The 24,028-nt window shown below is 37.3% G+C and overlaps 1 protein-coding gene across 1 annotated transcript in view; it reads right to left on the bottom strand.

Moving 5' to 3' along the window:
* Positions 1–23,368, bottom strand: part of LOC119152390 (collagen alpha-1(XXVIII) chain-like) — a 34,268-nt gene extending 10,900 nt beyond the window's left edge. The window contains exons 1-22 of the mRNA XM_037397594.1: positions 23,209–23,368; positions 21,818–22,386; positions 20,140–20,160; positions 18,612–18,671; positions 17,424–17,477; positions 17,080–17,124; positions 16,208–16,234; positions 15,875–15,919; positions 14,591–14,635; positions 13,886–13,939; positions 12,763–12,831; positions 12,005–12,073; positions 10,036–10,104; positions 7,795–7,863; positions 7,283–7,351; positions 7,123–7,191; positions 5,899–5,967; positions 4,615–4,686; positions 3,961–4,029; positions 2,909–2,980; positions 1,956–2,024; positions 1,449–1,517 (exon numbers count right to left, since the gene is read on the bottom strand). Coding sequence (XP_037253491.1) covers positions 1,449–1,517; positions 1,956–2,024; positions 2,909–2,980; positions 3,961–4,029; positions 4,615–4,686; positions 5,899–5,967; positions 7,123–7,191; positions 7,283–7,351; positions 7,795–7,863; positions 10,036–10,104; positions 12,005–12,073; positions 12,763–12,831; positions 13,886–13,939; positions 14,591–14,635; positions 15,875–15,919; positions 16,208–16,234; positions 17,080–17,124; positions 17,424–17,477; positions 18,612–18,671; positions 20,140–20,160; positions 21,818–22,386; positions 23,209–23,368 — 1,914 coding nt within the window. The remainder of the gene's footprint in view (positions 1–1,448; positions 1,518–1,955; positions 2,025–2,908; positions 2,981–3,960; positions 4,030–4,614; positions 4,687–5,898; positions 5,968–7,122; positions 7,192–7,282; positions 7,352–7,794; positions 7,864–10,035; positions 10,105–12,004; positions 12,074–12,762; positions 12,832–13,885; positions 13,940–14,590; positions 14,636–15,874; positions 15,920–16,207; positions 16,235–17,079; positions 17,125–17,423; positions 17,478–18,611; positions 18,672–20,139; positions 20,161–21,817; positions 22,387–23,208) is intronic.
* Positions 23,369–24,028: the final 660 nt, after the last annotated feature.

The following is a 24,028-nucleotide window of genomic DNA, read 5'->3' as shown; positions in this document are numbered from 1 at the left end:
ATGTTCTTTATCACAAGATTCCTGTTTGGTTTTGTTGTTCCAGAATTGTATTTTCCTGTAATGCTGTGGAACCTCATTAAAGCTATTGAGTATAACAGGAACTTCCTATTGGAGATGTACAATTAAGCTCCTTTCATGGATTCAGATAGCTGGAGTATCTCAGGAACAGATTTACCAGGCAAAGAAAGAGGACTTTAACCCTCCCAGCCATACTGGATGGTGCAGTGAGTTTCTCAGAGTTACATCTGGATTCATGATCAAGATTGTGTTTGTCCCTGTAGCAACCCAAAATAAGGGCAGGCAAAATGGTGACAAGCAAAGACCCATGCAAATATTATTTTAAAAAATGAAGCTGTAAAAGACTTTTCCCTGTACAGCTTAGTGCAGATGTGTGTCTGAGTGTGACGCAACAGCAAAACCACTAATACTGACAAACACAGCAGAAAGTGAACACCACAGTCAGTACACAATATGCAGCATCACTGAATTGAAAGAGGTTTAGGGGCTCAAGGCTGAGGGAGAGACTTGCAACTCAGCAAAGGACCTGCTTCCTGTTGGTTGGTTCTTGTTGGATTCCCACAAATAGGATAACATGTGGTTCTCTGAATTAACTGGTCTGTACCAGAAAAGTATGTGATTCCATCATCATCATCTCCTCCTGATGAAAATAAATTTAAGGATCTTGAAAAACCACTAACTGGTCAAAAAGGGATAGAGATTGTTACACGTTTCTCATGCTTCTGTTACTGTGTTCAATTCACTCCAAAAACAAGGGATTAAGGGCTATACTCAAAAAGTACTGTCAAATTCAGTAAGTTTAAAAAATAAAAGCCAGGGGGCGCAGGATCCAGTTGATTTAGAGAAACACAGGTTTATATGTCCCAGTTTCTTGGTGTTCAGACAAAATTAGCCCTGGAATGAAGAGTGGCTTAAAAAAGTTGAATCTAGGTAACACTGAGTCAACACTACAGCTGTGCTAGACAGAAGTTCTTAGAGATTAGCTACTTGTTCATGTTCTTCTGCCATTATTTAAGGTACCTCTTCTCACATTGCCAGTTTGGCCCATGTCCTGAGATCTTTTTGGAGTCAAAATTAGGAATGAAGCAAAGGAGCCTGGCTGAGAAAAATCAACCGTGCTTGACAGGTAGGCTGTTGTAATCACATAAATTAGCTGTTCTCTCTGTATTCATTCACTCCTCATTGATTAAAACCAGTAATTTTTCACCTGGTTCTCTGCCATGTGAAAGCCTATAGTTTGCAGAGCCTGGATGACTGACCCTCCATGGTTTTCTCACTCTGCAAACCCTTATACTCTGTAAGTGTTGTGTAACATACATATTAAGAACTCTGGAACACTTGGCCATCCTAGGTGATTTGCTGTTGCCTCACTAAAATCCTGCCTTATTTTACAGTTCTATCAGAAACAAGTTTACCAATTTAGGAGCTACCTTTGCCCCAGGAAGCCCAAAACCTGGTTCTCCAATAGGTCCAGCAAGACCAGGTAACCCAATGTCACCCTGCAATGAAGAAAATACATACTCTAGTTATGTATTTTATTAAACACCAATCACAGACTGTGGTTTTGGATTTCTGTTACACAATTTATATATATATATATATATATATATATACACACATGTAATGTAATAGATAATTATATTTACTGCTATTGCAAGCATTAAACACCAAAAGAAGAAGAAAGACAAGTATTTTGATATCCAAGGTTATCCAAAAAAAAGAAGTGAACATAGGTAGGCCACACCTCAAGCTGGCATACAGTTAATACCAGGGCATGGTGGTAACTAGACTGGATACAGCCTATAACTCTGTTCATAGAAAAGAAGAAGTTTTAGGTGACCTCATAAGGCTGAAATTATTTACGTGAATAATAGCATGGCCTACTTAAGTTTTCACCCTGTGTTTATAAACACTAGGAGTTGGAGTGTGCATGTTACCTTTGGTCCAGGCACAGCTCTTCCGGGAGGGCCTGGCATTCCAAGACGTCCTGGCACACCAGGCTCTCCCTGCAGTGAAGGAAGGAGAGCAAAAAATGTGTTTTTCTGAAAGTGAGCATGAGCATCTCATAGAGAAAACATTTATGCAACAATTTATAATATTCCATTAAAATTCTGATAGAATTTCTAATATTTTGTTCTATGTGGAGTGAAATCTAACGATTTGAAGAACTGATAACTAGCATAGTTCTGATTTCTCAATAGAAATGAGATTCTTCTCAGTTGCTGAACAAATATATGTTATTAGAAATCCCTTTCTTAATGTTTTGAGACTTGGTCTAGCACATCCAGCACTCAAGACTTCCTGCCCAGCTGTGTAGGTATACTGAAAACATGTATATTTTTCTGTTAGATTTTTTAAAATGGTCCTTTCAGTGTACTTTTTTACCCCTTATTTTTCCTCTTATGTGGAAATACACACTCTTGAGTGTATAAATAGCAAAAGACTTAATACGAAACTGGAGGCAAAAACTGGAGTAGTCCTTCTCTTACTTTCAGTGAGTACAGAGTGTTTGAATAGACTCCAAATCCATAAAAGAATATCAGCCATGAGGTAGTGTAAGGGTAAATAAAATACTGTCACATTTGTATATGCCATACATTACACTATCTTCCCAAATATTTCTGCATTAAAATACCAGTATTAGTGTCCCTTAACTTTTTCCAAACTGACAGGGAAGCAATATGGTAAATGCAAAGTTTTTTTTAAAAACCACTTCTAGATGTTTATAGGGATCATGGTGTGTCTTGCTAAGAGAAGCCTTAGCTGAACTTATTTTTTTTCCCCAATTATTTTTTAAGCAAGTTCATTCCAGGACAGTTGTTTTTGAGTTCTAGAACAAAGCAGAGCTTTGGGGGCTATTTTATACACAGAACAGTGGCAATAAACCTACTTTAGCTCCAGCAGGTCCAGGCACACCTGTTGGTCCTGTTAATCCACGTATTCCTCTCTGACCTTGATCTCCCTACAAAAATGGAGAAGACAGGTCACACATGCCAAATAATATTAAAAACGTGTTAACTGGAATTAATTTTAAATACCAGTGAAAGATAATGAAGTTCTGTCTGTGATCAATTGACCACAATGCCTTCTCTGATACATCAGCTTATACTTCTGGACAGAAAAATCTAAGAAGACATAGTGTAAAGTTTATAAAGGGATAACATCTATTTAAACATATTATTTGGCTGTAATAATTTCAACAAAAATTAAACAGCTATGGGTCCAGAATAATCCTGAAAAATTTCCAGTACAGTAATCGATTTTATTGCTGCATCATGTCATCCGCATGTATTCCCTACCAAAGTAATCTGAAAACAAGTGGATGCCTTGATTTTCCTTCCTACACTGTTTTTTTAGCCCTTCCAACTTCTTGCAATTGTAATGCTTAATATATTTATTTCTCTTCTATTGTGACATTTAATCATTTAATCTCTGCATGTTTTGTCCAATGTCTTGGACAATTATTTGAGCAATTTCCAGTGTCTTTATTTCACAGAATACAGATGATGATATAAGAAACCAGAATTACATTTTCATCTCTGTGAATCAGTACAGAAAATCAGTACAAGAGCCAGAACTTAAAAGACTGACGCAGTTGTTCCTACTAAGAGAAGCAGTATTCTCAGTTAGCTCTTTGTGGACTTCTTGGACCAGATACTACCACAGATACTAGAAATTGTGAGCCACTGAACTGTCATTTCCAAGGAAATTAATGTAAAAGATGTCCTGGGTGATCTTTTATTAACTTTTCTATTTAAAAAGTTGTTTTATGCTGAGGCTGAAATAAGCTCTGCCGTTAACCACTTTCAGAAGCACTCATTAACCTATTCCTTGAGTTATGTTTTTTCATTACTTAAAATAGACCAAAAAAGAGAGGGCTTTGACAAACCTGTTCCTGGAACATTACAGTTTTGAATGTCACCTTTAGTAAGAAATTCTCACCTTTTCCCCCTGTATTCCAATCCCTGGAGCACCTTCAGGACCTCTAAGACCAGGTAACCCTGGTTCACCCTTAAATAGGAAAATCAAAACAGTGTTTCAGAGTACTGCATAGACATCGTGCTAGATCAATTCTGCATTCACTTGGATAAGCTCATTAAAATCATAGACCTTTTAGAGTCAATAGCAAAACTACCACTGAGGTCAGTGGCCCCAGGATTTTCTTCCCATATTCAGAAGCAACCATTGTAAAACTGTGGGTAGAATGCCTAAAGCAGCATGGTTCCTAGCGATGGTTGAACACTTTAAGTATATGGAGTTTCTGATTGTAGGAAAATACTATAATCAGAAGGCTACAAAAGGTTGTCTGTAGCCATTTTAGTGGTTTCCCTTCTGAGTTGCAGGGCAATTGGCAGATTAAAAAAAAGCCAACAACTGTAAACAAGATAAGACACCCTCCCACCTAAAAAAAAACAGAAGAAAAAGAAAAGTTTGCCCTGATAAACTATGTTTGTAAGAGAATTTTTTCACTGAAAAATGTGTTACTTTTCTTCTTGTCCATGAACACTCTCTCTTCTAGGTTTGGGTATCAGCACAGGGAGAACAGTAGGAATGCTTGGAGTGAAGCAGGTATGCTGCAGACAGGTATGAACCAACCTTTTGTCCAGGTGCTCCATCTTCTCCTGGAAGACCAGGCAGACCTGCCAGTCCTGAAGGGCCTGGCTCACCCTGACATCAATAAAAAGTAAGTCTTTCTATTAAATGCAGACTTGGTATTATTCTTTCTCTGAATCAAGGAAATCTATTTTTTAAAGTTTACTAAACTCTATACATATTTACAGCAAACATTTATACATATGAACTCAAATCTTGCTGTTTTTTAAAGACAGCTCTCATGTATCTGGAAGTATCCTACCATCTGATTGAACTGTGCATTTTATCTATGCAATTAATATTACTAGCTATTAATCCTTCAGCTCATTCTTAAAAAATAATGCTATCATTTCATTAAGTGGCAATATTTGAAGTAAATATCAGATAGAGCCAACAGTGACATGATGATTGACAACTTGCTGGTGAGTATCAGTGCAAATCTATTAATGGCTGTGGAATTGTCATTGGCCTGTCAAGAGCCTGACCTGGTTTTAGATGAAATGGGAACATATGGGGTCAAATGGTTTCACTCAGCATTACCACATTTTATGAAATTAAAGAAAGAAATTGAATAATTTCTCTCCTTTTCCAGCCTCTGTCCCAAATTCCTAACAAACAAGAGCAAAACCAGGACAGCCCTATGCTTTTCCACTATCACAAAAGTAATTTTTCATCTATTCCCATATTTTACGTTAATCTGACTGTTAATGACATAGGGACTAGTTAATATCTTGGTCACTTTAGCACTAACGTAATCTGATTACAGCTTCCTCTCCTCTAAGCAAGTGTGCTTTCTGTCTAGTAGTACAGGTTGTTTCCCATATGGAAGTGTAAGGATGTAGCTGCTGCTCTGTTTACATCCTATCCTGTGTGACAAGAGAAGGAGCTGCACAACAACCACTGTTCAGTGTTTTTATTCACCAACTCTGGCTATAGCTTAGCCTATGCTGGGGACTGCAAGTTCTGACAACTATTTAATATTCTGGATGGTTTTCTGGACAGAGCTGTACATGAGCTGTATGCAACACTGACTTGAGCATGGGCCAGACATGTAGAAATTTTCAGACACAATAAATCTTACTACTTGTGCAGAACTGGTGCATTTAAAATGTTCCTATTTCTGGATGTTATTGAAAGTCCGTGTTAAAAATTTTAAAGACGAAGAATTTAAATTTTATTTCTAAACCTATTTTTAAGTGCCTACAGAAAGGATACTGAGGAAACACAAATTTCAAATCCAAATAAATAAATAAATAATAAAAAATAATCCCTCTATTAACAATGTACCTTAGAACCAGGCTCTCCGATACCTCTTTCTCCTGGCACTCCAGTCTCTCCTGGCAAGCCTTGTTCACCCTTAAGTACAAATAATTTTTTAACAGCAATATCATGGAAAAATATAAAAGCATATTCTTGGTTGCTTATATTTAAAGAAAGATTATCGTGATACTGTCCTTAGTATGATGTGTTAAACACTTGGTCACAAAGACTGGGAATCTGCAGTATGTTTTCAGCTGTCACCAAAAAGTTGTTGTTGGAATGTTTAATGCTATCAGTCTACAATTTTGTGACCCTCTGCATGTTTCCTGCAAAAGTAGCTGATATTTCAGGAGCATATCTGACATCCACAGACAATTCACCCTTCTCTTTTTTTTACCAGTGGTAAAGCATATTCCTGCACAATCATTTAAAATTTAAGAGGTGATCACTGATACTGCAAAATTCTTTACCTGGCATGGACCTTTGGCTCAGTTACACCTCTAGTTCCTTTATACTATGCTTTAATAGCCTTCAGTCATTCAGAACTTTATTTGTCACCTTGTTCAGAAAATCTATTTAAATCTCCATTCTGAATACTTAAAGGGTGATGTCTTTCATTAACGGTTCTTTATTTTGCAAATCAGTCAAGGCTAAATTATTCTGAGAGTTTTCATTCAGCAAAGAGCAAAGGTACTCTTCATTATACATTGGACCATTCTTAACTGCTAGATACAGTAAATACACAAAGTCAGGTGAGATAACAGGCAGCAGAAGTAACAAGGAAGGCAGACATTTTTTCTGGAATGGAAACAGTACAGTGAGGATAAAAGATCATACTGAAATGTTGGTGGTGTTCTGTGTTAAGTATAACTACTTTTCAGAATTGATTTGCTGCACCTGCACCTGATATGACGAAACTGCAAGTTCAGGGCAGACAACCCTTTCCATGGAAATCTATCAGACAAAGTGCAGTTCACTGTCTGATATGTAGTACCTCAAAGGTTCTGTGGTGAGCCAAGCCAAAACCTAAACAGATATCTATGGCAGTGGTTTATCAAGGCTTTTCAGTGGGGTAGGATCTTCTGTATGGTTTGATTATATTAATAAAGAAAATAATTTCCTGCAGACATGTCAATACTTAGATTGGTGTTCAGCACTTTAAAAAGCATAAAGATAGAGATAGACCATTTCTTAACTAGGAAACAACAGTAAAAACAGCACAGTAGCTTTTACTTCAGAAAATTCCCTCACCTTTGGTCCAGGTACTCCCTGTCCTGGTAGCCCTCTAGAGCCGGGTGGTCCTTTTGGGCCCTCCACTCCCTGAAAAGTTTAGTTAAGTAATTATTAAAAATAAAATATTCTCTGTTTCTACACATTTAAGTGTGGGGTGAGGGAGAAATGAAAAACACACCTTCTCTCCTTGAATTCCAATTCCAGGCAATCCAATTGGCCCAGGTAAACCAGGAGGACCAAATTCACCCTGGCAAACAAAGTACAATTGCTTAGTTGTGTAAAGATACAGAGCAATCTGGGAGAGCTCCTGTGCTAGTACATGTTGGCTTAACGTCTATTGAAGTCAGTGAATCTAGGGATCTGACCTTTTACTTTTCATATGTATGCATTTATTCCCTGCTGGTTCAGTTGCAAAGAACTGCTAGTCTCTTTCCCCCCTTTCTAAACCTTAACTTTCCCTCAGAATCAGGTGCTCTTTTGTAACACTTCCTATTTTAATATGAAGAGATGTTAAAATAGGTTGGGAGAGTTTATTTGGCATAAATCTTTCTAAAAAATACCTTATTATCCAGGGTCTGTTGTGGGTTCTTTGTCTTATTACACCCTTTGTAGTGAGTATCAATCCTGTATTCCCTGTATTACATAGATTTATTGGCACTTTATTAATCCCCTGGTGTATTTACTGCTCACCTTTTCACCTTTTATGCTGATGCCTGGAAGTCCACGAGGGCCTTTTGGTCCATCAAAACCACGGTCTCCCTACATGAAAAAATAATAGGTTGTTAACTGTAGAAACACACAGCTGTTCTCTCCGAAGTAACCTGAAACACTGTTTGCTCTGTCCTCATGAAAACCAAAATGAGAACCAGAAAGTAGCTCCTAGATCTGTTTTCCAGGATACTGAAGAAATCATCTTTTCAAATGAGCTGCTCTATGGTTTGAAATTACTGATGAAAGAGCTGAACAAGCTTCTTTTTATCTTTCTGCCCACCTTGATTGTTTAAGATCCTGTCCTGCTTCCCCTTAAATCAATGGCAAAACCACAACAGATTCAAAAGTCAGTAGGACTGAGTAATGAGACTAACTGAAAGCTGAATTCTGCTTATTTGTCTCATGGGTTAACCTCGTTAAAGTGTGGCAATGGGGATCTGGGTCTCACTAAGAATTTTGCCAGAATAAAGACCAAACTGTATTGTTGTAAAAGTCTATTATAAATGTCATTGTCTTTCTCAATGTTTATTTACAAACCAGTGGTCTTAGGGGAAATGCAGGTTACTAATAAGGACACAAATACTGTGCCTTCTTGTACTTCTGTTAGTAAAACATGTAGAGACAGATCATTAGCTTGTGTAAATTGTCACAGAATCACCCAAGGCAATAAAGTTAGGCCCCAGACAGGTCTTTTCTCTCCCTGGTAACCAATTCCATGATTTGAACTTTGAAACACATTATATGGATTTCTGTTTAAAATAACATTCTTCACTCCTGATGCTTTAGAACACCTGCCCTCATTTTCCTTTTTACTGAACTGTGAGCTTATAGTAAAAACATTCTGAAGAAAGCAACTGTAGAATTTGCTTAGATTAACAATTCACCTGTTTAAAATGTGTTTAAAACCAGAGAGCTGACATACTTGGCAGCTGTGAATAGCATCAGAGATACGTATAGACACCGTTGACACATACTTGGCTCCAGGTCAGACTTGGCAGTCAATAGTAGTACATTTTTTATAGAATCAAGAGTTTCAATAATGCTGGCAGAAGTCCACTTTAATTATTTTATTCTGTCTATTTTATTTTATTTTATTCTGTCAGTTGCTCAATGGTTTTGGTTAGATTATGCATTCTTCTGTTCTTGTTCCCACTGTGCATTGTTCCTGTGCTTTACTTACAATTTGTAGTGTTTCTTCCTACATGAATGGGTATTTCAGTGGCAATGAAGTGATTTCTAAATGCATTTTCTTAAAATTATTTTTTGTTTGTTTTCATGCATGAAATCTGCTAAGAAAATACAATACAAGCCATAAACTTGATAGATAATTTTTATAATTCATCATAAAATACATACTGGAAGTTTGAAGATATTATGCTAGCCATAGTAAAATTTAAGCAAATTATTGTTCTACAGTATTGCACTAAGCAAAAAACCTAAGATTTTTAGTAAAGGGACAGTTGGGGCCTAAATCTGTGAAACAATTTTTTGTTTTCCCAGCCAAAACTGACTTGGTGCATGCATAAAAATGAGTGAATCAGTTGCTCATTTTAGCTTATGTACAAGCTGTGTCACTTTGTTATTGTAACCAAAGGTCAAAGTGACAGCTGAGCCTGGGAGTTGGTTTTCAGTGGGCAGCAAAAGGAGCTAGCAGTGAGGCTCATGAGTTCATCCAACTCCAAGGTGCAACTACTACTGTTGTTACTTCCACTGAATCTGAAAATTAGTAACAGCAGCTTTCTTTTCCCACAAACTGAATTCAGACTTCTGGTAAAATGCATAAACCAGCAGCTGAGGTATTTAAGTTTAGAAGCCTGTCTTTAGTGACAGCAAAGATCTCTATATATAAGGATTTAGAAAAAAGCAACAACAAAAAGCTACATTTTTTATCTAGGAATCACTTTTATACTATGTTACTTAAAGCCAGATGGTTGAGGCTCCTTTAAGATTATAGCTGAAATTCTTTCCAGGCTTAGATCCCCCAAATCTAGCATCAGGTGAATTAAATATTGGCTTTACAGGCCCCAAAAAGCTAGCTGTGCCTAGAAGTCATGTTTGGACCAACTGAATTCTGTGAAAATATATTGAGTTAATTGATGCCAAATTTTCATACTAAGTTACAAGCTTCTTTCTCAGGTTTCCATCTCTGCTATGGACTTGTTTTGGCATGCGCTTATTTAATGGTGCTGCTCTGGTCTTAAAATGCTTTAACTGCTGTACCTTTGCTCCTGGAAGCCCTTCTCCTGGTGAACCTCTTTCTCCTTGAACACCTTGTGGTCCCTGAGGCCCCTGTTAATATAAGTTTAAAATAGCCTAGAATATGTATTAATCATTCAAATCAACAGCAGCATGTTCTATGACATTGTTGGTTTTAAGCACGTCTTTAAATATTGGTGTAGTTATAACCTGTTAAAAATAATACAGTAATGCGATACAGTAAGTGATGAGCATTCTGGCCTGCAGCAATAACAAGGCAGACAGTTTTACTTTTCTGGTTACTTGCAAATCACAGGCTATGTAGCTGAAATTCCTATTCCTTATACTTTTGAAACTTTAAACTTTAGTTTGGTTTAAAAATTGTTACTAATCCTTATTAATATATCAATAGAATCATGAGAGATGGGGAAGCAGGTTAAAGAAAATGCAGAAGAGTACTGAAGAAGCTATAGAGAGATTTGACTGTAGTTGGTGAAGAGAATAATAGCATGCCTGTCTCTTTTTGAAAGTAGATCTGATAGGAGCACAAGGGGCAAGTAGGACAACTAAAACCTTTCACTAAATGCAAGTGCCAAACCTGTGCATATTAAGCCCGCTTCACAGTGTATTCCTGCATCTGTTTTTTTTTCCCTCTGATTTATTCCTTGAGATTAAAAACACATCACAGAATGCTGGTACCTTTTGCTCTGCATAGCCTGAATGTGCTTCTGCTTCTTCAGCATAGAGCTTTAGAATTATGCCTAGTTTTTTGGTAAAGATAATAGCACTGCATTCAGCCATAAAAAGAAAACTCTTTTGAAGCTAATACACTTTGAAGTAAATTTTAAAAATTTAATATAATTTTTAAAATCAGAATCTCTTGGAACACCAGTACAGCTGCTGTGGCTAACAAAGACGCACATCATAAGCACCTCTTCCCTGACAAAGTAGCTCTTCCTCTGTGCTGTTACTGAAGAGACTGAGGAAGCACTACTGCTCCACTTAGACTGACTCTCACCACTGGCCTTATTAGTAATGCTCTTTTCTTTGGGCTCTTCAATGAGAACTCACTCCTCTCCAATAGCGTATTTTCAAGCAGGTTTGAGATCAGTCAGTTCTGTTACCAAACCATCTTTCTGTTTTTCATGGGAGCACCTCCTTTGAAATGATTATTACAAACATTTCCTTGTCAGTGGGGAAGAGCTACTTGTGAAAAAAACCTGCACAAAATTTCCCTTGTGGTTGCACTAAGGGTCTTTCATCCAGGTAATGAGAAATTCATTTGAGTCTGCTGTATTGTAAATAGCTCAGTAAATGGTGCTGACAATTTAAAAAAAAGCTACCATAAAATTGGTGTACTGATTTTCTGATTTACCACAAAGAGGTTGAATTTACAACTAGCAGGAGTAGGAAGGGAAGGAAAAGAAGGAAAAGACTCCAGAGGCAAGCCTACTATAAATTCTGAAAGTAAAATGTTTTTTTTATTTCTCCCTCTGTTACCTCCAGTAAAGGGAATACTGGTCAAATTGTTTCATGGAACCACTTACGCAGTTTGGATGTCTTTGTGGAGGTTGTTTAGGTATGACTATTTCTAATGTTACAGTGGTTGAAATGGGAGTCTCTCCCTCAAAGCCACACTGATGTTAATGTTCTAAAGATAGCAAAAAGCAGTCAGCTTCGAAGTTACTACATGTGGACTTGAATCTATCAGGGGACAGATCTATTTAAATATTTCTGTCTTTTTGCATAAGGTGTTATTTTTTCATAGCTGTTTAGGAGACTAAGGTAATTAGAAAAGTTAAGGAATTGGAAACATTTCCATTTTATTGAGGGAAATGAAAGTCAGACAATATAGTATATATGAGAGAGAACTAGTGGAAGAAAGAAAAGAGATGGTATCATTTAACACACACATATCCTTTTTTACAGGGAAGCACTGAGAATTTTTCCTTTCTGTCCTGCTTCCCTCTCACCAAATAAAAAATAGACATACCATAAGTCCTGGCTCACCAACTCCAGGTGGGCCTACAGGGCCTGGTCTTCCTGTCAAACCGGTGTCACCCTTCAAACAAAGATGCATTTTGAAAATGCCTGATTTAGGGATTTGTATGTGTGCAGCATATAACAACTCATCAGACATTCTGTGCTTGAAATACTTGATGTAGGAGAATACAGGAATGGCAGAGAAAATGTGAGTGTCCCCAGTCATACAGCATGCAGGGCCCAACAGGCACTGAACTGGCGCAGTGCCACAGCATTAGGGGATAGCCCCAGTTCTGCATTTGAGAGAAGGCAATCTTGAACCTAAATGGTTAATTATTCCCATCATATTCCTACTACACTATGTATCACTTATTGTCCTTTTCCAAGAAGTCAGCATTTCTATCATAGTGCTTCTGTTTTCTTTATGCCAGTTATCCAAACCAACAAGCCTGTTTTTCACAGGATAATTTTTGTTTAAGACTAGGTATGCATTTTTTTTTAGCCTTACACTGCTTGGATTGAGTTAAGACAACTGTAAGAACTACTGTAAAAAAGTTCTTTAAAGTACATACTTAAAATGTACTTCTTTTTTTTTTTTTTACCTCCAAACAGTTTTGATCAACACACAAAATACCTTTCCAGTACCATAAAAACATCATTTAGAGACTTGAAGTTTCTCATGTACCAGCAAGTATATTATCTCAGCTGTTTCAGTCTTCGTTCTTATCCTATAATACATATCATATAGAAGATGAGAGGTGCTTGTACCTTTGGACCTGGCAGTCCTATTCCAGTCTCTCCAGGCAAGCCAGGTGGCCCAGGGAGACCTCTTTCACCCTTTTCAAAGAATGAAAAAGAAACAATTCTGCTTAAAATGTTTTGTTTCATGTGGGATATAAGAGTTTTGACACTCAAAAGCTCTGTGCCTCACTGTTGGCCAGCAGGCACTCTAAATGTGGTGCAAAGGAGATATCAAAAGAGATACTGTCCTTCATAAACTTATTTACAAGTTTTTCTCCACAGTATTCCTTTCAAGAACCCATTACCCTTGGCTGAATTATTCAGTTTAAGGATTTTCTGAGAAGCAAAGTGTAACTGTGGCCTTAATGAAGTTAAAACAGTTCCCATATTGTCTATAACACCCAGTGGTATTTACATCTTCCATTAGACTACAATGATGTCAATTCATCACAGAACCACAGAATAAATATCAGTATACCTGGAATTTACAATGGAGTGAGAAGAAAACCCAGCAAATCTTAAAGATTTAATAAATGTAAATCATATTTTTCAAACAAACAAACAAACAATATTTTATGTTTACAGAGGGGACTGTATCTTGCAGTGAAACACTGGGTGACTTCTGTGGCCCACCTTCAGAGGGCCCATTGCACCACTGCAAGCCTGTTTCCTGAACTTTACTCATCCTTGTGACTTCAAGGTATCTTCTGCTGAGCATCAGTAAACAGTGGGACTACTAATTTTGAGATATAGAATTCTTCCTGAGAATGTACAGTTTCAAGAGAAGAGTTTGTTTGAGATCCCAAACAGAATTCCTGCTTGGCACTTAGGGGGAGAAAAAAAATAAACTGAAAACTGAAGAAATGCAATGCTTACTGCTGCTAAGTGATACTCTGTGATGCTGCCATAATTTTAACTGTTTGTGAGAAAAGACTGGAGTGTGATTTGGACCTGAATCTAATACAAAGAGCAAATGAAGGCCTTTCTTAGGAACCCTGTAGAGTACAAAGAGTATATGATTTGCTAGCAATGTCACATTAAACTGTATCTCCTACACAAAGGGTATGGGGTATAAAGATAAAAGCATTGTTGTGAGGCTGTAATAATACCTTTTAACATTAAGAAATAGAAGAAATAATGCAGTTCTTGCCTTTGATCCTTGCAGGCCTTCAGGCCCTTGATCTCCGGATTGTCCTTGTGGACCCTATTAAAACAGGAGTGGTTTTAATGAGATTTTTAGGCTTTCAGAACAATGGTAGCTTGAAAAACAATCTCTGATTTGCTGTAGTCTGCATGAAAATATGAGTTACAAACATTTCAGAACTGAAGCTTTTCTTTCTCATGCATGTATAGATTCAGCTACTTAATTCAGTTGGAGCTGGGACTGGTAGTTGCGGGACAGAACTTGGCTCTCCCTTTATCTGAATACAGTTAAAGGCAATCTGCAGTCAAGATTTCCTGAAACAGCTATCATTTGAAACAGCTAAGTTTCTTGGCCTTCAGTCCAGGAGTATTGGGATGAAAAGAGACTGAAGTGTTTACATATACTTCTGTGAGACAATGAAATAGTTAAGACACTGAATGGGAAATGAGTGGTTTTGGTTTTTATGGAACCGTATTTGCTGTGATCTTTGAGACTGAATCAATTATAAGGGTGATTTATTTGTGTAGACTGCTCCTCCAAATTCTTGTTAGTTTTGCTGTTTAAGAGATAGATTTTGGATGACTTGAACTCAGTGACTCAAAGATTCCATGGCAGTTGTGGTATGATATTATTTCAGAGGTTTTGCTCCCAGGAAACCAGGTACTGTTGTTTTTACAGTTTTGGTGTTTGTTTGTTTGGGTTTTTTTTTACCTGTAGCCCTCTTGTTCCTCTGGGGCCTACCGGACCTTCAGGACCCTGAAAGGCAAGTGAAAGAAGGATACATTTATGTGTAGATTTTGTAAAAAAGACTTCTAAGTAACTTTTTGCTAAGGTATCTGTCCTGGTTTTGGCTGGGATAGAGTTAATTTTCTTCTCAGTAGCTGGTGCAGTGCTGTGTTTTGTATTTAGTATGAGAATAATGTTGATAACACACTGATGTTTTACGTATTGTTTTAAGTAATGTTTATACTAAATCAAAGACTTTTCAGTTTCTCAGGCCCTGCCAGCAGAGGGGCTAGAGGGGCACAAGAAATCGGGAGGGGACACAGCCAGGACAGCTGACCCCAACTAGCGAAGGGATATTGCATACCATGGAACGTCATGCTCAGTATATAAACTGGGGGGAGTTGGCTGGGGCAGGCTGATCAGTGCTCGGGGACTAGCTGGGCATCAGTCAGCGGGTGGTGAGCGGTTGTACTGTGCATCACTTGGGTTTTTTTTTCCTTTTGGGTTTTATTCCCATGTGCCCCCCCCCCCTTATTACAATTGCTATTGTTATTATTGGTTTTATTATTATATTTTATTTTATTTAAATTAAAATCTTAAATTCCTCTTAATCTCAACCCGTGAGTATTTCCTTTTTCCTGATTCTCCTCCCCATCCCACTGGTGGGTAATGGGGAGTGAATGAGCAGTTGTGTGGTACTTCATTGCCAGCTGGGGTTAAACCATGACAGTATCTTATTTAGATATCTTTATATTAAAATAAAAATAAAACCAAGAGAAACTCATTAGCCAGCAAGTATTGAATGAATATTTTTTAAATGGACTGTGGTAATCAGAATACAGAGTAAGAATGAACAGAGTTAATTATCAAGGACTAGTAATCCAGGATTAAACTCTTTATTTAATTTAAAATATTCACAGCAATTACACACCAAACCTTGAAGATTGGTATTAGAAACCTTGAGTTCATTTTCACCTCTCATTTCCTTTGCTTACTGTTTTAAGCCTTCTGCCTCTGTTAAAGTCAGATAAAGAGTTTTACCATTGTTATAAACAGACTTAGGCTTGGGCCTTGAGAGGAATCACATGAAAATACAGGAGCTGAGAAAGTTACTGAAAGTGGTATCCTTGATCACTTCATTTTTAAAATGGTGAGTTGTTAAATTTCCCTCAGCCTTAGATTTAATATTTGCTTTAAATGTATCACTATGGGTTTTTTCTGTTTTTTAACGATGTTTCCTGAAAGCGTAACAACTTTGTGGGTACTTACTCTGTCTCCTTTTATGCCTGGGATTCCACATTCACCTCTTTCACCCTAGAACAGAACAGGAATACATATTTATGAGGTGCATTGCACATATCATCCTTATTCTTTGGGTGCTTTGATTGAAAACCTAAATGTTATTCTATTCATGACATATTACAGCAATTGTGCCTTAAGATAATTTGGGAAGGGACACATCTATTAGAGCTTGTGCAGCAGTTGGTAAAATGATGTTATTGTTCATTACTAGTATTTATAAGGAATATAGTACTATACATAATAAATAATAATAACATCAAATATCTATATGTAAGCAGAAGTTCTGACTAAAAGTAGTACCTTCTCTCCTTTATATCCAGATTTCCCCTGGGAAAATAAAAAAGCAAAGCAGGTTGTGAGGATATATAACCCAAATGTAAGAATGTGAGTATTGGCACTATTCACATTCTACTCTCTCTAGAAAAACAGCATTTCAGACTATAATGAACAATTAGGTAGAAAAGGTGATCTCTGATAAACATGGCAATATGACTCTGAAAACTGCATCTACGGTCATGGTAGATGCTGTTGTATGTGTGAACAAATCTCATGAAACTGTCATTTTTGACTGGGATTTTGATGATGTAAAAGCAGATCAACTAGAGTTCGTATTTCCATCTTAGTGAGAAACACCCTAAAGTAAGAAAGCATGAAAAAAGTCACTAACTAAAAAGGATGTACTGAATAAATAAGAAAATACAGAGTGAGTCATATGTGAATGAATTCAGAGTTAAGCACTAAGAGCCTGACCCTGCTGTTACTTCCTATACATATTTCATTAAGCTTTTTCATTGCTATTACACACTGGATCCTTTATTTGCCAAGTGGAAAGTTTAAACTAACCCATAAAGATGCAAGTGGAGTGTCAATTTCTGTAATGTTCTTAGATTATCATACCAGAGCTTTTCACACTTTTAAGAGGGACTATGTATTATTAGAGAGTATTTTCTAGATCACTCTTAGAAGGAATTATTCCCTTTCTTTAAGGAATGATAATGTTTTCAGTTCTTCTAGTGTTAATGAATCATTAGGTGGTAAACCAGATATGAAATCTGCTATTATAATTAAAAACAAACAAACAAACAAACAAACAAACACAACAAACAAAACGGTGTTTTTGCCTTGAACGAACACTGCTCATTGGAGAAGAAAGGAAAAAAATCTTTTTTTACCTCTATTCCATCTCGTCCTGGGATTCCATTAAGACCTGGCTCCCCCTATGAATAAACCAGCATCAAGATCAGTGAAATCATAAGAAGATAGTATTGACCTGATTATCTGAATAGATATCTCAGTGTAATACAGGAAGCATACAAGATCCCTCTTTTTATACTCTGATGATTTTATGCGTTAGATATGATTTTAATTTGTAAAGAATCTTAGTCTTTACTACAGTAAAAGGGGTAGGTGAAGTTTAAGAAATTCACACGTAGAAAGTACATGGGCATGATTAGGATAGTCATTCCATATTAATGAAATACCAAATCTTTCTCCTAAATCTGAAAAATCACATCACCTTTGCTCCTTTCAGGCCTGGAGCTCCATCATCCCCAGTGCGACCCTTTTTACCCTGAAAACAACAAAATACAATTCTTATAATATACATTAGTCAAATAATTTTATTTTACAATATATACACCTTTTATATATAATTAGGGTATTTGCTTCCTATAGATTCATTTTTTAAAATCTGCATTTTCTATAACCTTGAAATTGAATTTCTGGGAGCAGCATGACCAACTCAATAGGCAGCCATTTTTCTTTTTCGTCTGTTGTAAACAGAAATTGTTCAGGTCTCCTCTGAAGAAAAGAGGTGATCAGATGTTTCTGTGGCTACCTAGCCTGCCAAGTGCCAAGTTTTGTTTTCTTTTGAACTCTTTGAGGTGTATGCTTTTAAGAGCTACTTGTACTCTCCAAGTAAAGGCATTGAATAATAACCCAAACAAAACTGCTGTCTGCACACAAGAGGCTAAATTTTCAATTTACTGTGCAGGATAAAACTGGTGTGTATTTCTGTTTATGTATGTATAGGATGTTCAGGTGAAAAAGATAAGGATGGGCAGATGTCTAGGGCTCTGTTTGACACTGTCCCTTCACCTTAAGTAAGGGCTATAACATACTATGGTGCTTTAGTTCAAAGCATTCAACTCCAAGAGTTTTTTTTAAAACTTAAACCCTGCAGTCTGGATCACCAAACCTTGTATGAAGCAATCCCCCAGATTTGGTTAGGGGTTCTAGTCGTCAGACTAGTCTGAAAGAAGTCCGGTCTATTTTACCCTCTTTACAAGTCTGTTATCTCAGTTATTCCTAATGATTCAGCTTCTTGATCTCTCTCTTGCTTTTAGAGAGCTTTTCAGATATTAATGTTTGATTTGGGGCTAGTTAGATGGTGTCTGATGGTAAGAGATGAATTACTGTTCCACACAGGAAAGTTGCTCCTTCCTGCCCTTTAAACTGCTGTGGCTAAAAGGAGAGCCTCACCACATCACACTGTTCTTTTTTTCAGAGGGAGCATCTCATGGCATTCTCAGGTCTCTCTGGTATGACATTAGCATGCAAAATAACTTTGGAGGACTATATATTGAACCTTGAACTTCTGCTGTCTCAGGATTTGGGTTCAAATAATTTCCTAAAAAAATCCAACAATGAAATAAATATGGATTTATACTGTATATCAGTTATTTGAGAAATGACAGCTACTTACAGCTGGGCCAGGAAGGCCTCTTTCCCCCTTCTCACAGTTACATGTAGCAGCCTGGGAACACTTTAAATGAAAATAGTCCAAATCAGCACATTTTAAAAGAAGAGACAGAAAACACATGGACATTACTTTTAAGTTACTGTATGGCTAGTCTGAGTATACCAGTAATGACCAGAAGCCAGTTATATTTACATGTTTTATGGAAATCTTTTAACTGTCAGTTTAGTACTTGTCAGGAATGTGGCCTCCTATACTCCACTCAAAAATCCTTATCATTCCTACTCTTGAAATTTCAATCATCTTGATAATGGCTTTACCTCCAAGCTTTTCACAAGGCTGGTTTATTGATATGCTGTGTTTATCATTGCAAATTTGTTTTAATCACTAGTCACTGTAGAGATAGCCAAGACAATGAGGTAAGAAAACATCTTCATCCTACTAGTGAAGACCACTTCACTATACGTAGGATAGATCACAGTTTAGCTCTAGTGTGATCTATAAACAAAAAATGTTATAGATGAAGACTTTAATCCAATTAATGCAATCCATTATAATAGTTTCTAATCTTTCTTTTTCTTCTGTCATCTCTACCAATATGTGTCCTCGTCAGACATCATTGTGGTATGTAGTTATGTGAGTTTTAGGATCTTTTTTAAACTTTAAACCATTACATAACATAAAATTATTACAGATACTGGGTTATTTTTGGAGAAGGAATAAGGACTATTGGGTTGGGTTTTTTTTGTTTTATTATTTATTAAACCTCCACTCAGCTTGGAGATGTCTAAAAGTGAAGGTTTTAAATATAAAGCTTATCTGAATATCCCAATTAGTAACAATATATCCTCCAAGGGTAACATTGAATGTCTTACTACTTCAGGATTTATTTTGACAGAGAAAAATCAACATGCCAGTGGAAATGAGTGAAAAATAAAATTCTTCAAGTTTTACAGACCCTTATTTAGCAGTCTCCTTGAGCTGCTCATCAGAACAGTCTTTGCCTGAGACAACTGTACCTTAAGCAGGACTAACATCTTTAAAAGGAAAGCTAACTTAATTTCCCCCAAAATGGCAGTGAGACCTACTAATGCCTGCAGTCTGGGTGACACAGTATGGACAAACTGGGAAAGTGCAATGATGGAGCTTTGAGTTCCTTTCCTTTTTTATACTCTGTTCCATGGGAAGAGCATTAAGGGCTATAACTGCACCCGATTAAGCCCTGTGTCATGTTTCTTACTTACTGAGTCTGTTGAATGATGTGCCAAGACATATCAGCAAATTCTTGCTAACCTGAATACTCACACGTTGTTCTTTTTCAACTTTGAAAATAAGGAGGGAAAGTAAATGATACTAGGATAGCAAATTAAAGCTCTGTCCTGCAAATACAAAAGCATGTTTTACTTGAAGGCAGTTCCATTAAACTCAATATTTAACCAACTTCCTAGCAATTTTCTTGAATTATGTTTCCATATAATTGTAAATGTCTGTAATAAGTAGTAGTTCTGTACAGAAAAAAACCCCAAAAACTTACCTCTTCCTCAGACAGGTCTTTCTGTAAAGACAGATATTCAAAACAACATTAGGAACTTAAATCCAGCTCTGCAGGAAGGACACTGAAAGATGTTAAAATAAATTGCTTCACCAGCTAGTTAATTGAAGTATGCAATTAACATACTAACAATTAAGTTTTAATTTCTGAGAAACATTCTAGCAATCTCCACATTCCAAAAAAGTTTAAATCATTTAAATTCTTATTACAGATTGTAGTAAGACTGCACAAATCACTGACTCTCCTTGTCCAGCCATAATTTGCTAAAATTACAATGGTAAACAGAGCTAAACAATATAGTTAACTAGGTATATGGGAACAACACACCCAGACACTACGCTGTTTCCGAAGTGGGAAATGGCAGCAGTAGGAGTGAGTGATGCATACTCTGCACTTGAGAAGCTCTTCTATGCATACTGTTAGGCACACACAAAATGAGAACAGTAAGAACACCCTACAAAATATTTGACTTTGACAGTGATCACACAAAGTTATCGTCATCAAATTATATCTGTTATTTTTTAGAAGATCTTTACAGCTTAAACATCCACATAAAATGCATTCCTCCCACTTCTCACAACTGATGTAATCTCTTGAGAGCCCATATATGTGTTGATGAGCAGCAAGGCAATACACATCTCTGAAATTCACATGTATGCACATACAATTATGCCAGATCCATTATTTAAACCAGACAGCAGCCGTGTTCTCAAAAGAAGGCACCTGAGGATGGTTGCCTGTTTGGAACAGGTGAAATAAAGTGTGTTTAGTCACTTGATAGGTGTTTACTGTGATACAGAAAGCAATGGAAATACCAGAGAAGATGGGAAGGGTGATATGAGGGGAAACCAATGCAGAGTGGCAGGCTGTTCGAAGTGAGGGACAGGCACACAGGAAGGCCAGCTTGTCTACATGCCCTAGACTTGAATGAGATCATTCAGGTGTGTGTTTCACTGCAGAAGTCTCCTGGCTGTTATTGCTATTTCTTTTTTCTATCTCTGTGCATGCTTACATCAGAACTTCATCCACAGCTTGCATCACCAGATGAATAGATTAGAAGATGGCTCTGTTCTCCATACTTGGCAGGGAATGGTTTTCATAAATTCACATGCAGAAAAGAAGTACCCAAGCAAAACTTCAAGCTCAGTTTACACATTTCCCCTTGATTGTTGTGATCAGGTTTTCCACTGAAATATCAGGATGTCTATGGCTACGTTCAGATTTTATCTAAATTGACCTGTCTCCATTAAGGTCTACAAATTTACTACTGCAAGAGCTGCCTCTTTTTTGGTACAAAAAGCAATGTCACATTCCCACTTGCTACAGAAGAAAGCACTAGGATGTCAAAAATTGGTTGGTTTTTTTAATAAAGGAGATTTAAAATACCTTCCTTCGGAGGACAAACAGAGATAAAAATAACTTCGCAACAGGTCCCTAATTCAGTTTCCAACTTCAAATATTTTGGCTGGCAAGATCTAAATGGTGGGGAGAGAAAGGAAACCTGTACTTTGGCACAGTGGTCTCATTAATAAGTGGGCCACTTTAACATGTACAAAGTACAGGTTTCTTCAATAGCATAAGCATTTCGAAATATGGGAAATAAGACCATTTTTTACATATGTTCCTACAACTATTTCAAATTATGAGAAAGCATACATACCATTTCTTTGAGAACCTTTTCCATAGTTTCTTTCTCCTGGAGGTTGAAAACAAACCTGGATGCTGGGATGCTGGCCAGGAGCCGGAGCTTGGCAGCATTGCTAACCTCCTCAGCCACTCTGGTCATTCCCATCATGAAAAATACAATTCCTTGGTGTTTAGCATCAGCTGTAGCTGCAAAAATATCTGGGTTTCTTGGATGGTCCACTCCATCAGTGAAGAACACAGCTACTTTTACACTACCTGGAGTACCTTCAGTCAGGTAGAGTTGTGTGAGGTTAGTTATAGCATAAGTTGTGTAGGTGCCATGACCTATGTAGGTGATGGGAGCAATGTGGGATTTGAATGCCTCAGGACCTTTCCAGTCATGGAAAGTTTGCTCTATGAAAACAGTGCTGCTGTACTGAAGTAAGGCCATCCTCCAGCTAAGGGTACGTCCAGAACTAAGCTGCAGACTTTTCATTCTGTCCACTGTTTCCAGTACAAATTTTTTCTGCTGTTCATGATTATAGTCCTTAGCACTTTCAGAGCTGTCCAGTAAAAAAGCAATCTCCAGAATGCAATCTTCATCTAGAATAAATAGGTACCATAGGTGAGTGGAGTGATTTTATACTGTATCTCATTCTACCCTTACCCTTACATGTATTTGAGGCTTCAAAAGTGGGAATGCAATTATGGAAATCAAAACATCTGTGATCACAAATGTGAGACTCTCATGAAGATAGAGCGTGTAGAGACTGAGGAACTTGCTCCAGAACAGATGTCCTGAGGTGTAAGGAACTGAAGGTGAGGTGATGCCATGTAATATGAAATGAGGACTGTTGTAGTGGTTTTATACATTCATTCTGCCCTTTTGCCTGGGATTTTTCTGAATATCCTACCAGTATGAGGACTGGGAACATGGAAGTCAACTACAGAAAAAATGAGTCTGAGCGAATAAGACACTGGAATGTGATCTGACAGAGCTAGATTTTGTCCCTGGTACTGACCCTTACATCCAGTGGCATTAAAGTTTCCAAAAGCAGGATCTGCAGAGTATTAATTTTCTGAACTACTGATGACATTACTTTTATAGAAATACAGTTATAGGGGCTACTATTGTTGTGACAGTAACAGGCTATCAGCCAAATCATAAAAAAGCCTAGAGGTAATCTCCTTTTCTGAGATATACAAAAGGTGAGGGAAAAGACAGGAATAAAAAGATGAAAGTGCAAAAATAAGGCATGTGAAAATTAGGATGTGGCAAGCCTCATGGATTATAAGCACTATATTAGAGTGCAAGTTAGCCATGAGTTACTCCAGAGGCTGGACATAAGGTTAGTCCAGAGTCCAAATAAATGAATCAGGAACACACACACATCTCCCCACCCATTTTAAAACGACAATATTCACCTTGATCACTTGGTCTGGGATATTTTTCTACAGTATTTGACAGAATGTGTTTAGGATTTGGTCTTCTCAATCCATATTTTTTTTCTTCCCTGAGATTTTCTGCTAAAAACTCATGGTGTTCAAGTATCCACAAAAGCCACCAGAATCTGAAGAACATCATTTGTTTGGTTTCTGTTTCCTAAACAACACAAATAATAATACAGAAATACAGCAGTAGAAGGATAATAAAACATTATTCAATTTTTCTCCAACAGGCTGCTTAGCAAGCTGTATTTTAAAATATAGACCTTAAAAATGAGCTGATTTTGTTTTCTTTTGGTAAGATCTTCTCCAAAATGTATAATAAATAATAAACAGAGACATATTGGAGTAATTTTCAAGCACACTGCATGTAATTCTAGCACATGACAAACTGGAGACAGACATTTTACATACTTCTCTTTCACTGCCTGGTAGTGTTTGTACAACCAGCACTTCTCAGAAACCTTAACCTTGGCTGTACCCATGTGGATGCAGTGTGAATCCCAAGTGTAATTCATAGGGGTGTTTTTTTAAAACATGCGTTTTCCAGAGCTGGCATGGAGAGAAGGAGGTATAGAGGCAGACCTGAGTTTTTCTCTGTTCAATCTACTTAAGAACTGAGGGTCGTGCATACTTCTTGCTGTCACAGCACCCCTGTCCTCAGCAGTCCTACAGAGGAACGGTCATGGCCTGAGGGTGCTGTCCAGGCATGAATGTACCTGCTGTGCAACCTGGGAACATGCGGGCCTGGAGTGCTGAGCCCAGGCTTGGCAGCTACCTAGTGATAGGACTTTTTCCT

This window comes from Falco rusticolus, chromosome 8 (assembly GCF_015220075.1).
Source record: "Falco rusticolus isolate bFalRus1 chromosome 8, bFalRus1.pri, whole genome shotgun sequence".
In the NCBI taxonomy this organism is placed as follows: domain Eukaryota; kingdom Metazoa; phylum Chordata; class Aves; order Falconiformes; family Falconidae; genus Falco; species Falco rusticolus.
This window is presented reverse-complemented; position numbering and strand designations above follow the sequence as displayed.